The sequence below is a fragment of the Pseudopodoces humilis genome, chromosome 1, assembly GCF_049639895.1.
Source record: "Pseudopodoces humilis isolate 2021_Gansu_Grassland_sample_001 chromosome 1, ASM4963989v1, whole genome shotgun sequence".
In the NCBI taxonomy this organism is placed as follows: Eukaryota; Metazoa; Chordata; class Aves; order Passeriformes; family Paridae; genus Pseudopodoces; species Pseudopodoces humilis.
Window position 1 is genome coordinate 31927077 of NC_142200.1, and position 14729 is coordinate 31941805.

A 14729-nucleotide genomic window follows, 5' to 3' on the forward strand; every position below is an offset into this window, starting at 1 on the left:
GCAAGAATATAATCTACTTTCTGTCTTCTTTGTCTGTTCATTAGTTTGGTTTTTTTTCCTTTGTTCCATGTGGTCATCCTCCAGACCTGGCTACCAGCAGTTTTACACTAGATGAGAGAATTATCCCTACTTTCAGCTCCAGAACATCCCATTAAAGGGAGCAATGAAAAATCAGTCAGCTTGAAGTCAGGGGCTTTTCTGGGTCTTGAAATATAAAGCAATAAGAATATTAGAAACAGCAGTCCTTTGCTTCTGAAAATAATGTGTTTTGATTTTTTAGTCAGAACAGAAATAGTGACAAAACAGAACAACTCGTGTAAGTGATTCTCCATGCACACAAAACCATTTGGATCTCTATGCGCTATCCCCTGAACTGCAAACCTCAGACAGTGACAGGAAAGTTCCTCCTGCCTGCAGAGACAGACATGTTGGTGGCAAAACTGAATGAAGAGGAAGCCAAGCAGCCTGGGCCTCTGATTAAGTGTTGCCAAATTCACAGAGTGACTGAAGGTGCTCAGAACAAACTTACATACAGAATGAAGGATAGTTAATGAATAGTAATGATAGATGTAATGAAGGATAGTTAATGAATAGTAATGATAGATGAATGAAGTAGTTAACTACTTGCTTTGTCTCTAGATGAGTCTGGAGAAGTAAGCTTATTTCCAGCTTATTTGTATACTATAAGAGCACGTTTGAAAGGGGGTAACTAGAAGATTTTTTCGTTCTGGTTTGTGTCTTCCTTGAAAAAGTGGGGAAATCCAGAGATGGAGGTAATTAGAATGGCCATCTAGACACACAGTGCTGATTTTCTCTTGCTTTTCAGATGGCAAAAATGTATAATGCAAAGCTTGATGTTAATGGTAAGAGACTAGAACCCAGACAATCAAGTGATCAGACTCAGCCAGTATGGGTAGGTCCTGCTTGACCAACCTGATCTCCTTCTATGACAAAGTGACCCAAACTAGTGAATGAGAAGAAGGCTGTGGACATTTTTTTTCCTGGTCTTCAGTAAAGCCCTTGACACCATTTCCCACAGCATTCTCCTGAAGAAGCTGGCAGCCCATGCCTTGATGAGTGTCACTGGGTGAAAACTGGCTGGATGGACAGGTCAGAGAGAGGAGGAGAATGGAGTTGCATCCAGCTGGTCACCATGGCTCCCCAGAGCTCTGTATCGGGGCCTAATATCTAATAATGTCTAATATCTTATCAATGGTCCAGATGAGGGGGATCAAAGGCACCCTCAGGCAGTTAGCCCATGAGTTTTCACATGCTTGCATCCAAGTTGCATGAGTGTTGATCTTCTGGAGGGCAGGAAGGCTCTACAGAGGGATCTGGATGGATCAATGGACCAAGGCCAGTTGCATGAAGTCAAAAAGGCCAAGTGGCAGTTCCAGCCCCTGGGTGACAACAACCCCCTGCAGTGTTACAGGCTTGCGTCAGAGTTCCTGCAAAGCTGCCCAGAAGAAAAGGACATGGGAGTGTTGACAATGAGCTGAACATGAGCCAGCTTGTGCCCAGGTGGCCAAGAAGGCCAGTGGCATCCTGGCCTGTATCAGCAATGGTGTGGCCAGCAGGAGCAGGGCAGGGATTGTCCCCCTGTGCTCAGCACTGGTGAAGCCACACCTCAAATACTGTGTGCAGTTTGGGGTCCCTCACATGACAAACACGGAGGCACTGGGGTGTGTCCAGGAGCTGGTGGAGGGTCTGGCACGCAAGTCCTGTGAGGAGCAACTGAGGTAATTAGGGTTGTTTAGAAGGGAGAAAAGAAGGGTCAGGGGAGACATTTTCTACCAGAAAGGAAGTTTTAGCAAGATGGTCTCAGTCTCTTTTCCCAAGTAACAAGTGATGAAATAAAAGGAAATGGCCTCAGGTTGCACTGCAGAAAGTTTAGGCAGGATATTAGGAAAAATTTCTTCACTTAAAGGTTTAGCAAGCATTGGAACAGACTGCACAGGGAAGCAGTGGAGTCACCAGTCCTGGAGGTGTGTAAGATGTGTAGACGTGATGCTTAGTGTTGGACTTGGCTGTGCTAAGTTAATAGCTGAACTTAATGAAATTAAAGGTATTTTCCAAACTAAATGAACCTATGACTTCTGTCCCACATCACAGCTTGGATGAGGACTCAACAACCAGCTTGTCTTCTGTCCAGAGCTGGATGTGACAACTCCACTGCCCTAATCCCTACCCAATATTCATAGAAAATATGGCACACAGGATTTACATGTACACTCAATGCAGACAACACAGTCTGCACATACAGTTTAGTGTATTCTGCAGGAGTCTTGAGTCTCCTATGAGCTTCTTAATCCACCCTTACTCTGCCCTTAAGCTAATGAAATTTGTCACACCATGTATTTAATTAGGCTTTGCTGCAGAATATTGGGACAGTAAAAGTGGACATGGATTCCAAAGTCAGCTCATTGAAGAAAAATCTACCAGGGTCCATTACATTTAAAAACTAAACTTTTTGCTTAGAAAATCATTGAAACTCAAATTACTGCCTCTGGAAAGATTTTTCTGGAGAGGACTATCACCCTGTTCTTGCTCTTTAAATACACTCTTCTGGACATTTGTTTTTAGCAATTTAGACAGGACTGGATTGAATTGACCCTACTATGATTCAATATAGTTTTTGTCCTAAATAATTGTCTTCTTAATTAAAAATAATCTTAATTTTTGATGTGCTTAAAAAGCAAGACAGAGGGTGGAATATGTTATCCTATTCCAAATATTTTATTCTTCCTGAATTTACATTTAAAAGAGTATCATACATGAAAATTAGCATTGTGGCTGCTTGGAAAGAGTGAACAACACTGTCTTGGTCAGATAAAATTATTCAGCATAGTGAGAATGAGGAGAAGAACCAAAAGAATAAAACTAATGTGAGAAGAAGAACCAAAAGAATAAAACTAATGGTTTTTTTTTATTATTATTATTACATAGCCTGCTCTGTTCTGCTTCAGTTTTGCTGATCATGATAGCATCATTGAGACACAACAAAAAGAGAGAGAAGTCACAAAGCCTATGTGCTTGCTAATCTTTGCCTCTGCCAAAAGGCAAAGTTACCCTAAGAAAGATCTTTCTAATCATGTTTGTTTTTACTTCAGGCATGATCTCTGTTTCTGCCTGAAATTACCCAAGCACTGACATCTTGTTCATCTAAAGAACACAGAGAAAGAAATGGATATCAGCGCAGTATTTCATTAGGCTGCTTTAAGAATGCCTCCCACATTTTGGCATTTCATGTAACAAATGTAACAGGTGACATTTTGACCTACAAACTGTAATTCTTGCCACTCACTCCTAACTGAGTTGTGATACCAAACTTTGAGGTGGCTGAAATCAATTAACTGCACCCTAAACAAGGTTTATGTTAATTTATCTACACCTCAGATGTTACAAATAGCTAAGTACAAAGACACTAGCTATGTATTTTGAGGTAAAGGATGGAAGAACATACCCCTTTCAATCTTTCTGTCACCTTTAAACCACAGTGATCTAAGTAAAATCATGTAAAGGATTGTTCTTATGTATGTTGGACATGACCTTATTCTCCTCACTTTAGTTGGGTTTGCTCCAGACAGATGGAAACTACATTTTTTCTTTTAATGTAGGATAAAACTAAAATGTAAGTCATTTACATATTCTTGAAGTGAAACATCCCTTTGAATAGTTCTGTACTTCTTCCCTGGAAATTATCCATCATTACCACAAGTGACTACTTCTAAGTGCAGAGAATTGCAGCCATCATCTATCTTCACCTATATCTTAGTTTGGCACCAGATGAAGCTTAGCTTGTTAAACCTTTCAGATGTTTTTGATAAAAACAATCTGTTGTTTCACTAAAGGCATCATAAGGTGTGTTTGGACCTGACTTCCAATGTTTCTACTTATGCCAAGGATGTAGGCTTTGCTCCACATTATAGTACAACAGATATATTTGTTCCAAATTAATAAATTATGAAATTAAGAAATTAATAGATTATCCATCCAGGTACTTACCTTTCTTTTATTATATAAATTTAATAATACAAAGAGGTTTCCAAACATAAATAACAGTCTTTTGAGACTACATAAATATCTGAAGCATTTGCTTTGTATATCTTGTCTCTATTCAGGATGAGTCCTTCACAGGATACCACTGTGAAGCTTTAATTTTTTAAGTGGTATGAGAAATCATACCTGTGTCCTTCCTACTGCCTCTTGTAATGCTCTTTTAGATAAGGAAGTTGAGCAGTTAATTTTACTTTCCACGACATGATGAATAACAACCCTGAATATAATAGTTACACCTTCAAAGGTCTGTTAGTTGGTCTGGCTGTTCCTTTCTTGCCTGGAATGCAAGAGCCTGATTTTTCTACCATAAAGTGATGTCACAGGTGTTTTAAAAGCACATTTTTCACTCACAGAAGTGTTCAGTGTCTGATTAAATGATTATAGGCATCTGTTTGAGGGGGCAGGTTTATCCACATTCTACTACAAGTCTGGAATCCGATGAACTCACTGAAGCTGGTGACCATTCCCCCAAGCACAATAATAAACATATCTACTGTATCCAGGACCCACCAGTTCCTCACAGACTTGGAGTCACTCATCTTTCACTTTACTCTTTTGTTTTTTGCCAATAGCAGCCAAATAGTGCAGCCTTTATTGAATATTAATGCTGTGTGTCAAGTGCCCACAGAAGCAGAATGCACAGCAGCAGGATCAGGATCAAGATTGTATCCTAGAAGAAGCATGTCTATTGAATCTAAAAATCATTGTAAGAACCATATCACATATCTCAGATCCAGAATTTACCCAGTAGTGATCGAGGTAATTTTATCAGTTTAAAATCTAGGCGCATTATAGGTCCACCAATTTAAATAGCTGGAAAATTGAATATTATACCCAGTATTCTGTGAGGGGGAACAAAGAACAAAGTGATGCTGTCTCTTAGAAGAGGAAAAGCACCCATCGCAATCTGGCCAGCACTTGGAGCCTGAGTGCTGGTGAGGCAAGGTGTAGCAGCTGTCCTGCCTGGTGTTCAGAAGGCTGCCTAAATGCCTTCCATAGAAAATTTATTCCCTAGAGAAAATAAGGAATAATTTCATCGACGACTGAACTGCTGTGACTGCAGTCTGCATGCCTCGTGTGCCCTTCACAGCCTGCCCTCAGTACTGTTAATGACGTGATGCCAGAGTGGCGGAGTTCTCCTTGACTCTGGATAACTCTGGGCAGTGATTTCCCTCCTCTTGCCCCCAGAGCTGTCTCACCGGCTGTGTGCCCCCGGCTGAGAGCCCTCATTGCCCTCACCAGTGGTTCCTAGGGCAGCCGCACTCCTCCGTCTGCTCTGCTGCAGCCCAGCCAGAGCAGCGAGCGTGCTGGAACATTCAAATATAATGAAGCGCTGTGCTGGTGTTATCTCTCCCCATCTCTTCCGTCTTGCTCTGGTGGGCTTCCCTCTCAGAGTGAAACACAAGGAGGAGACTAACACAGTGTTTCCTCTTGCCTGATGTTTGCTTGTTATTCCAGCTAATTTGCTCCAAGAGAAGAAATAAACTGGGTTTGAAACAGCTCCGTTAATTCTGATCCTTTTTTACCAACTGCATATCTCCTGGCACCATTAAAAAATTTAGAATTAATGAAAAAATACTTTTCTTTTTTTTAATTAAAGGAACCCCCTCCCCCCCTCCCCCCAATCCCCTTCCTCCCCCCGGCTGATTGACAAAGTGAGCAGAATCCGTGTTCTCACACCAACGGGTATCTATTACATGAGAACTTTCTTCTGGCGCCAGGAGGTATTTAAAGAGCTTGCCTGGCTATTCCACAGGGGAAATCTTGCTGAAAGTTGGGGATACCTGAGCAAAATTCACTGCTGGCCAAAATCCGGGCAAAGCAAAGATCACACTCGATAATACCTCGTTAAAGTTATTGCACAAGAAATGCCGGGGAGAAGAAGCCACTAACAGGGAGCGGTTTCTTTCCTCGGGGAAGTCGCGCTCATCTCGTACTGCGGGGCGGGATCCCCTTTGGGTGAATTAGCGGCTCGGAGGACATACGTGTGGGGTTGTTTGTTTGTTTGTCTGTTTGTTTGGTGGGCTTTTGCTTGGTTGGTTGGGTTGGGGGTTTTGACGGTGGAAGAGTTGTTTATTCGTCTTTTTTATTTTAAATTTAAAAGCGTGTCTCCGCTTATGCTCAGGGTTGCTGAGGGAGAAGCACGAACCCTCACCATAGCCCAGGTGGTAAAACCAGCCCTGCAGCCGTCGACTCAGGACACCAGTGACTGCTTCACTCCTGTCGGCCAGCAACCCGCTCCGGCAGTGTTTTCTTCCTGGAGCCGAGGGTTTCCTCCGCCCAAGCAGAGACCCCCGCCCCCGACGGCAAGAGAGAGTTCTGCCCGTCCCGCAGCTGGAGACGGCTCTCGGGAAGAGAAACGGGACAGCCCCAGCTCGCAGGGAGCGAGGAGAGGGGAGGAGAGGAGGGGTTTAGCCTCGGTTTGTAGTCCCTTCACAAGTGAATCATCGAGCATGCCCCTTGATGACAAGGTTTGCTCTCGCTAGGCAAAATAAATTCTAGTAAATTATTTTTTTTTCTGGTTTTTGTTTTCTTTCCAGAGGTTCATTTATCATCATCTCCTGTGTGCTTTGTTTGACATGGCTTGACCCACAGAGTAGTTTTTGATTTTGTTATATGGTGGAAAGCCACTTTCTAGGAAGTCCATCCTGCTCCTAAGATACACTCATTTCCAGCAACTGCTCCGTTTCTGCCTTCTGCCGTGATGATTTCGAGATCCCTTGGGCTAGCTCACATGGAGTATCCCCACAGAGCTGGCTGCCAGGGTTCCAGGACACGGGCACCACGGCGCTGCCTTCTTAGTAAAGCGACAAAAAAACAAGGGAATCCTTTAATGGTGCCTTGAGCCGTGCAAGACCTCGGGCTAAGGACAGGTACCCGGGACACTGGCTGTAGAAAAGATCATTCCAGGTACAGAGGTTTTAAGTGGAGGCAAGATTGTTGGGAGAATGAGGGACAATCACACGCTTCTCCCTTCGTTCTGTGCTTTTACAGAGAAATCTGAGCCAAGCTGAGTCGTCTTTGCTCTAAGCGGCATTAAGTAAAGGTTATCATTCATCCACCTGCTTTTCCTACTAGACCAGCCATCTCCATCATCCATCACTTCGTGGCAGAAGCCTTGCACGGCCTTCACACAGCCTGGATGTGTTCTGTAAATGCTTGTAAATAGATGAAGACGAGCACATTTGTCAGACGCAGTCCTCTCCTCCGGGCATCACGCCTTTCTCACCACCGCAGGAAAAACGAATAAAAAAAGCCCTTGTTACATTTAGGTCTTTCTGAGAAAGTGTAGGATACTTCGGGTGGGGCGAACTCGATAACTGCTGAGTTCGAGAAAAGGAGAAATGCCAAGGAAAAGCCGTATTTAAAGTACTTTATCGAGAGCACATCATCTCCTTCCTCCACCCAGCTTTGTCGCTGCCAACACCCCATGAGAGGATGAGGGTGAAAGACACGGGGCTTTTAGCAGTTCGCCCTCCCATTCTCGGAGATAACCCGCGTTTTACAGACTTGGCCTCCGGTCATTTTTTCTCTTTTGTTTTTTGCTATAATTTGTTCTAAAATTTAAGGATGGAAATGAGAGGATTATACCCTCCAACATCCCAGGCATCCGCCGGGTTGTTAGGGCCGCGCTTTTGTCTCGGGAGCGGCGGCTCCCGGGCACAGGCGCCTCCCGGCCTGTCCGGGGATGTTCTCCGTCCTCGCCGGTCCTTAGCTGCGGCATGAAACACCCTCACTTACTGCAAAAAAGTCAAGAAGAGATCTGCTTTTCGTGGACTCCTCTTTGCTTGGTTGCATTTGTTTACCTAAATGCCTGGTGGAAAAGTGGGAGGAAAAAAGCCCACTCGGCCCCAGTGAGCCTCCCCAGTTCAGGGATCTCCTCTCAGTGGAGAAAAGCTGATTTTTGTGTCCTCAGGGCTAACAACGGCGGCAGAGGCAAAGCTGTCTGGGGGTGGGAGTCTCTGCAGCTGCTTTCCATGTAGGAGCTGTTCTAGCTGCTGCTCCAATCCCTTTACAAACACACACCGCAGACTTTGCAAACCCAGGCTGCCCCTGCACCTCGCCCAGTGTGCAGGGATACACTGTGGAACAGGGAAGGATGCTGCCTCGGAGCTCGGGCACGGTTCGGGGTTTTGTCTTTTAAAGAAGAAAGGGGAAAGGGACTACACCTGATAACGGTAAAGCATAAAATGCTACCTTGATATACCAGGGGCTTTCCCCACTCAGCTCACAGAGATCATAAAGGATCAAAGTCTTGACAAATGGAAGCATGATGTAATGCCCTGGCCCCATCAAAGACTTTATCCTGAAAATGATATCTTCGTCAGGGTCGCAGAAATTAGTGGTTTGATAGATGTGAGAGGAGTCAGGTCTGCTCAGTTACATCAGATGTAAAACCGAAGTAAATCCTGACTTCAGATTTACTCCACTGCATTTCCCGTTTCCTTCACTAACCAAGAAGCAGGCAAAGACGATCTGAGGATTCAGCTCATCCTACTGCCCCCAGTCCTTTCATTAAATGAGTCAAGGTGTCCATTATGCATTGCCATTAATCCGCCAAGGCAGAGGCAGGCAGGAAAGGTGAGGTTTGACATTGTGGCTTTTAAGACTGGGTACCACTTTCTTCTCTGCTTAAAGAAATTCAGTACTTTCTTCCATTAATCTTTAGCAGTGAAAGCATTCAGCCTGCACCTGTATAAACAACCCAGATGGGGGGGAAAAAGTAAACCTATATCTCTTCCCCTGCAGTATCTTTATGTACATATATATATATATGCAGATAATGCAGTCTAATTGGGGAGGGAGAGCAATCCCCAAGACCAGTGTGCTGCCCTTTCACCGTGCAGCATGTGGGACCCAGCCTGAGCATCTATCGTGGTGTCAAACCAAGTTCAAGAGATCCAGTTGCAAGATCAGCTGTCTGCATAGGTGGTTCAAGAAATGTCAAGTTTCACTTGGAAAGGCTGCCATTAAACCCGACTCTGATGTGGTTCTAGCCCCAGTGGGTGAAGTCGGGGTTTGCACAGCGTTAAGCGGCCTCAGCGAGCCCGCAGGGCTGGTGGGGAGGGGAGCAAAGCTCTGGGCCCAAAGGCGGCTGGCGGTGCCAGGAAAGTTGCGTGGCAGGTTCCACTCGGTAGGGAGGGAAACGGAAGGGAAAAACCGTGAACAGAAATTGCGGGGCAAGGTCTTTCCACCTGTTGTAGTCATTAAGTTCTTTTCTGAGAACTACATTTTTATTCCAGTTAATCGTATCCAAGTTCAGAAAGACAGCCGCTAGTTCTTCGTGTGTGCAAAAGGGAGGTTTGGGGGGAGGTGCGAGGGATACGAGTTGATAGTTGAAATTTTTAACAATGTTTTTTTTTTATTTATGCCTCTGTTGAATTTGTATGCCAGCATTTCCATTGGATACAAGGTCCTCCATTCACCCGTGGACCCTATAATAAAAAAAAAATTAACTACAGAATTTGTTTTAGAAACCTGCAAGCAGCTCGGAAAGCTGTCTAGTTTAATTTGCCCTGTGACAGAGGTGTACATAGCCCAATTAAATGGGTTTTAATTAATTGCTCTGAGGAGGGAGAAACCCTCGGAAAAATTGTATTCATTCGCTACTATCTGGAGCTTCACCCGAAGCTAAGGACACTATCAAACCACAGTACGCACATTCCAGCGACTTTTTGTATTGCTCACCACACACCGCACACCCAGCCCCCGGTGCCGCGTCTCCTGCTGCTCCGCCCGCCCCGGCGGGACCGCACAGCAGCTTCCCGAAGCTGGGCAAGCCGGGGAAGAGCCCAGCGGGCTGAGGTCCAGTCTTGCCGCACCACTCGGCTGCGCCGGGGTTCATACGGTGGGAAAATCCCATGCCCTCGAAGGAAGGGCAAGAGAAAGAGAGAGTGTAGGTGAACTGGCAGCAGAGTCCTGGATCGCGCTTAGCCCGTGGACACAGGGAGCGGTGCGCTCGTCCCCGCGCAAACACTGGCGGGACCGTCCCTGGAGATAATTTGTGTCCTCCGCGGCGAGGAGAGGGGTCTGAGCAGTGAGAAAGGCGGGATGCCCAAGAGCACAGACAGACACGGAGACGTCCCGCGTGTCCGTGTACCCCCATGCGCGTGTGTGTGTCCCCACACAGGGGTCTGGCTCTGCACACCGCCGCAGCAGCCCAGCCGCGGACCGCGGGCCAGCGCGGAGAGGCGCCGCCCCCGGCGCGGGGCTCCGCAGGGCCGACCCCCGCCCCGCGCCCCTCTCCTCCCCTCCGCCCGGCAGATGGTTCGCTCCGCGGACACCCGATATATAGCGCTGTCAAGGGGCGCATCCCCCCTCCGCGCCCCCCCGCGCCCCCGCCCCGGCACGGACTCTCCGCGGCGGGGCCGCCCCGCTCTGGGCCGACTCGGCTCGGCCGTCCGCCCCCGCCTGCCTGCCGCGCTGCCCGCCTCCCCGCCGCCCGCCCGGGACCATGTCCACGGGCTCCGCCAGCGAGGCGGAGGAGCTGCCCGAGATGGACCTGCGGGCGCTGCAGCTGGACTACCCTCCGCCGCCGGCCAAGCGCCAGCCCCGCGGCGAGATCTACCCCTCGGGGGACAACTCCTCGGCCGCGGAGGAGGAGGAAGAGGAGGAAGAAGAGGAGGAGGAGGACGGCGAGGGCAGCTGCGCGGCGGGGCCGGCGGGCAGCGGCTGCAAGAGGAAACGGGCTCGGGGCGGCGGCCCCGGGGGCAAGAAGGCGGTGTCGGGGCCCCGAGGGCCGCCGCCCGAGGGGAAGCAGTCCCAGCGCAACGCGGCCAACGCGCGGGAGCGGGCGCGGATGCGGGTGCTGAGCAAGGCGTTCTCCCGGCTGAAGACGAGCTTGCCCTGGGTGCCGCCCGACACCAAGCTGTCCAAGCTGGACACGCTGCGTCTGGCGTCCAGCTACATTGCCCACCTCCGGCAGCTCCTGCAGGAGGACCGCTACGAGAACGGCTACGTCCATCCTGTCAACCTGGTACGGAACGGGGGGCGGGCGGGATGCGGCGAGGGGCACCCCCGGGGAATTCCCGGGCACCGCTGGGGCCGATCCCCGGGCAGGGGGGCAGCGCTCAGGCCGTGCCCGCCCTGGAAGGAGCGGCGGAGCGGCCCTGGCTGCTCTGCAAATCCTCGATGGCCCTCGCACCGTGGGCGACTCCGGGGCTGCGCTTAGCTTTCGGTGATGGCGGGTGTGTCAGTCCTGGGGAGTCGGAATAGGGGACCCTAAAGATTACATTCCTTGGGCATTAGGCAACCTTAGTGTCCGAAAAAGGAATAACTCCGTCTGCGGGCTGGCCTGCAGCACAAGCAGAGCGTCATGAGTTTATCGGTGCAAAACTAAATGCCCGATGCTTGTCACAGGGTTAAAACAAAATATACAGCAGAGTGATTATTTTTGAATAGTTTACATGCTTTCTATTTATTAAATGACTCGAGGTTTCAAAGCCAGAGAAATGTTGCAGTTTGGATGTGAACATTGTTGCTGACTATTGCAAACCTTCTGTGGAGCGTTTAATTATAATGAAAAACGTAATGAAAATATTTGTTAGAGGAACTCGGCTCTCTCTGTGCTTCCCACAGGGACTAAAACATGATGACGTGTTTGCAACTGAACCAGAGTTAGACATCTATCAGTAATAAAGCTCCAGTTTCATATGAGGATAAACTTTCTTCATATTTAATATGAAATACCTTTTTTTTTTGTTTTGCATCCAGACTTGGCCGTTTGTGGTTTCAGGAAGACCTGACTCTGACACCAAAGAAGTTTCTACTGCCAGCAGATTATGTGGAACTACTGCGTAGTCAGACTAAATTGAGGATTTCTTATTGTTGATATTTTATTTTTTTTTTTTAAAGGGTTGGATATTTTTAAGAGCTGTGATTTATCAGCTCAGGACTAGAAGATGGGGCAAACCCCCATCTCTAACAGTGTTAAATCTGCATCCCTCATCATTCTTTCCCTTAGTGTTCTGAGGGCAGATTATTTAAAGCAGTAAAGAATGGAGGTGGTCGAAATTAGAGGTTTTATGAACTGACTGCAGCAGCTGAAGTCTAAGACTTGGCTTCATCATTCTTACCACTGCCTGAGGACCTGCTGTTCTGAGGCATTTAAACTAATGGAAGAGGAATATAATGATATAGAATTAACAGCATGGACCAAAATACAATTCTACAAACTAACCCCAAACAGTGTTATTTTTATTGTAAAGCAAAACAGTATTTTAAAGTAGCTTTGAAAGTCAGATAGATTTATAATATATTTTGATGGCTTTTGTATTCATGGGTCTGGTTTACTGCAACTATGCAATTAGTCATACATTTTTTCTCTTGGTCCCTTTGATCAGCATTTTCTTAAAAATGTGTAAGTGGACACATTCTGCTACAACCCATTGGAATTAAAGTAATTCCTTTGGTTATGTTTTGAAATTCCACATGTAAGAATGTGGGACTGTCCCTAGAAATGTGGCAGAGTTTCTGTGCCTTAATCTGGAAGGGAATTCTGCTTACTGTAAGGCCAGGGTGCATGTGTTGTAAAGACTGTGTTTGTATGATGCTGCAAAATAACAGGAATTCACAGTGTTTTAAATATTTTTCCTGTACTGTTATGCTTATCATTGAGAAGTTTACTCTCAAATGAGTTAGTGTCACATTTCCTTACAGATTCAAACGTTGTAATAAAAGAGGATGCCATCAAATAACTTGCAAATGTAAATAACTCTATTTTTTTATAAATGACATTAAAAGCTTGGTAACAATGACTTACTGGTGCTGTGATAGTGTGTGACTGCATCCATATGCGAGCGTCTTTGTAATGCATGTTCTTGAAATCCACTTTTGTAAACACTGTTATCTTCCCCATCTCTTGAGGGCAGATACATCTTCAGCAAGAGTCAGATAAGAACATTTTCACCCCAAACATTTCATTTGAGGTGGAGTACTTTATCAAGCAGCAGGGATGGCCAAGTTTTAACAACTTAAAGAATGCTCTGCAATATTCTCTTCTGTGAAGCAGAAGAATAAATAAATGTAAATTAAGAAATCAATGTCATATAGTGTAATAGCTCCTTCTGCTGTTCTTTGGCATTTCCATCTGTAATGTGTTTTGCTTTTATCTGTATTTTTGCAGTGGGAAAATCAGACAAGTTTTCCTAGTTGAGAACAGAATTTTCCTCTTTTAATATTAAAACTCCTGAGATAAGATTTTATTTTTCTCAAAATATTGTATCAGCAGTAAACTCACAGTAAGGGAGAAAACTGAATTGCTTTAGAGAGGAAAAAGCCACCTCTTCCTAATATAAGCAGTGAGGAGGAAGAAACATTTGTTTAACAAGAAACAGTTTAACCTAATTTGTTGTCAGGTCATTCTATATCATGGACTTCTTGTTTGAAATTCTGCATAGAAGACCAAGTCTGGCTATTGGTAGTGTCCTAGAAGTAGGTGAACTACAAAAAATTGTTTTTCTTCCTGTGAAGTATAAAATGATCCAGAGACACGACAAAATAAAATGAAACCACAGTCCAGGATCTGCTGAAATTGCTGCTTTTAGTGATTTGGGGGAAAGCTGTACAGAGACCATAATATAATTTAACTTCCATTTTTTCCAGAGAAAGTCTGTGAAGGAAGAGGGCTATCCTAATTTGCAGTTAATGTAGCTGAGGTGGGAAGTCACCTCACTTCCTCTAGGAAGCTTTATAAAATGAAAATAACATAAACAATAAAGCAAAAATGAAAGACCTTTAGGAAGGCATAAGGTATGAGAAAATCCAACCAATGTTTATCTGGAGGCTAAAAAAAGATTATTCAGCAGTTTAATGAAGGTACCACTTGAGATAATTTCAGTTGTGATACTTAGCTGGTTTTGGCCTTGATCCCAGCTGTAATTGGTTAACGACTCTGGGAGATCGGAAAATCAAGGAAAGCTGGAGCACTTTAAACAGTATGGAAAGGTCTGTGTAGAGTGATGGGAAAAAATGTTCAGTGTGTATTCCCAAATATGAAGTGGTTATGTTAAGTAAATACAGTAGATCAAATTTGGAGGTGAGGAATGTGACATGAAGAAAAAACATAGGATTGCTTCCACCCATGCACCATACTGCATGCTCTCAAGTACATTTTTCTTTGTGGCTGCATAATAAATAGAGATACTTTCTTCATAAAGTAATGAATGCACTTACTGCATTTGTTATAGTAACAGACACAGCTATATGGTGGTGGTGTCCTAACAGACTGTCAGTAATTTTAGAACAGATGTAAACAGTGGTCACAGGTGACATTTCAGGCCAAAATCTGGAGAGAAAATGACAGCTTTAGATACTGAATGTTGTACAAGACTCAGATTTTTCTTTTACATACGTCTATACAGATATATATATATTGGTGTATACTTACTTCTCTTAATACAGCAATTAGGGATGTTTAGATTTCTTCAGTAAGGAACTGATATTTCAAATAATTAATTTTAATCCTTGGGTTCATAAATATTGTTTTTAAAAAGTAAATTAGTCTTCTCTCTCAATGAGATGCATTATATGATTAGAAAAAGATCAGATAATTGAACAGGTTCCCTGTGGGTTTGTCCTGAGATGAAGGCTGCTGTCTTTCCAAGGAAATGTCAGGTAGGTCAAATATTCTGGCATTCATCACCCAGAAAGACACACCAAAAATACATACA

The 14729-nt window shown here is 45.2% G+C and overlaps 1 protein-coding gene across 1 annotated transcript; it reads left to right on the forward strand.

Annotated features, from left to right (window-relative positions):
* The first annotated feature begins 10513 nt into the window (after nt 1-10513).
* Nucleotides 10514-12835, forward strand: MSC (musculin). The gene is made up of 2 exons (XM_005517098.3): nt 10514-11035; nt 11773-12835. Exons 1-2 carry the CDS (start codon nt 10514-10516, stop codon nt 11857-11859), a joined length of 609 nt encoding a protein of 202 aa, XP_005517155.1. The 3' UTR covers nt 11860-12835.
* Nucleotides 12836-14729: the final 1894 nt, after the last annotated feature.

Excerpts from the sequence above, each read along its gene's own strand:
- MSC (XM_005517098.3), top strand. The coding sequence starts at position 10,514 with ATGTCCACGGGCTCCGCCAGCGAGGCGGAGGAGCTGCCCGAGATGGAC. Across the intron at positions 11,036-11,772 it reads ACGTCCATCCTGTCAACCTG|ACTTGGCCGTTTGTGGTTTC; the intron begins GTACGGAACGGG and ends TTTTGCATCCAG.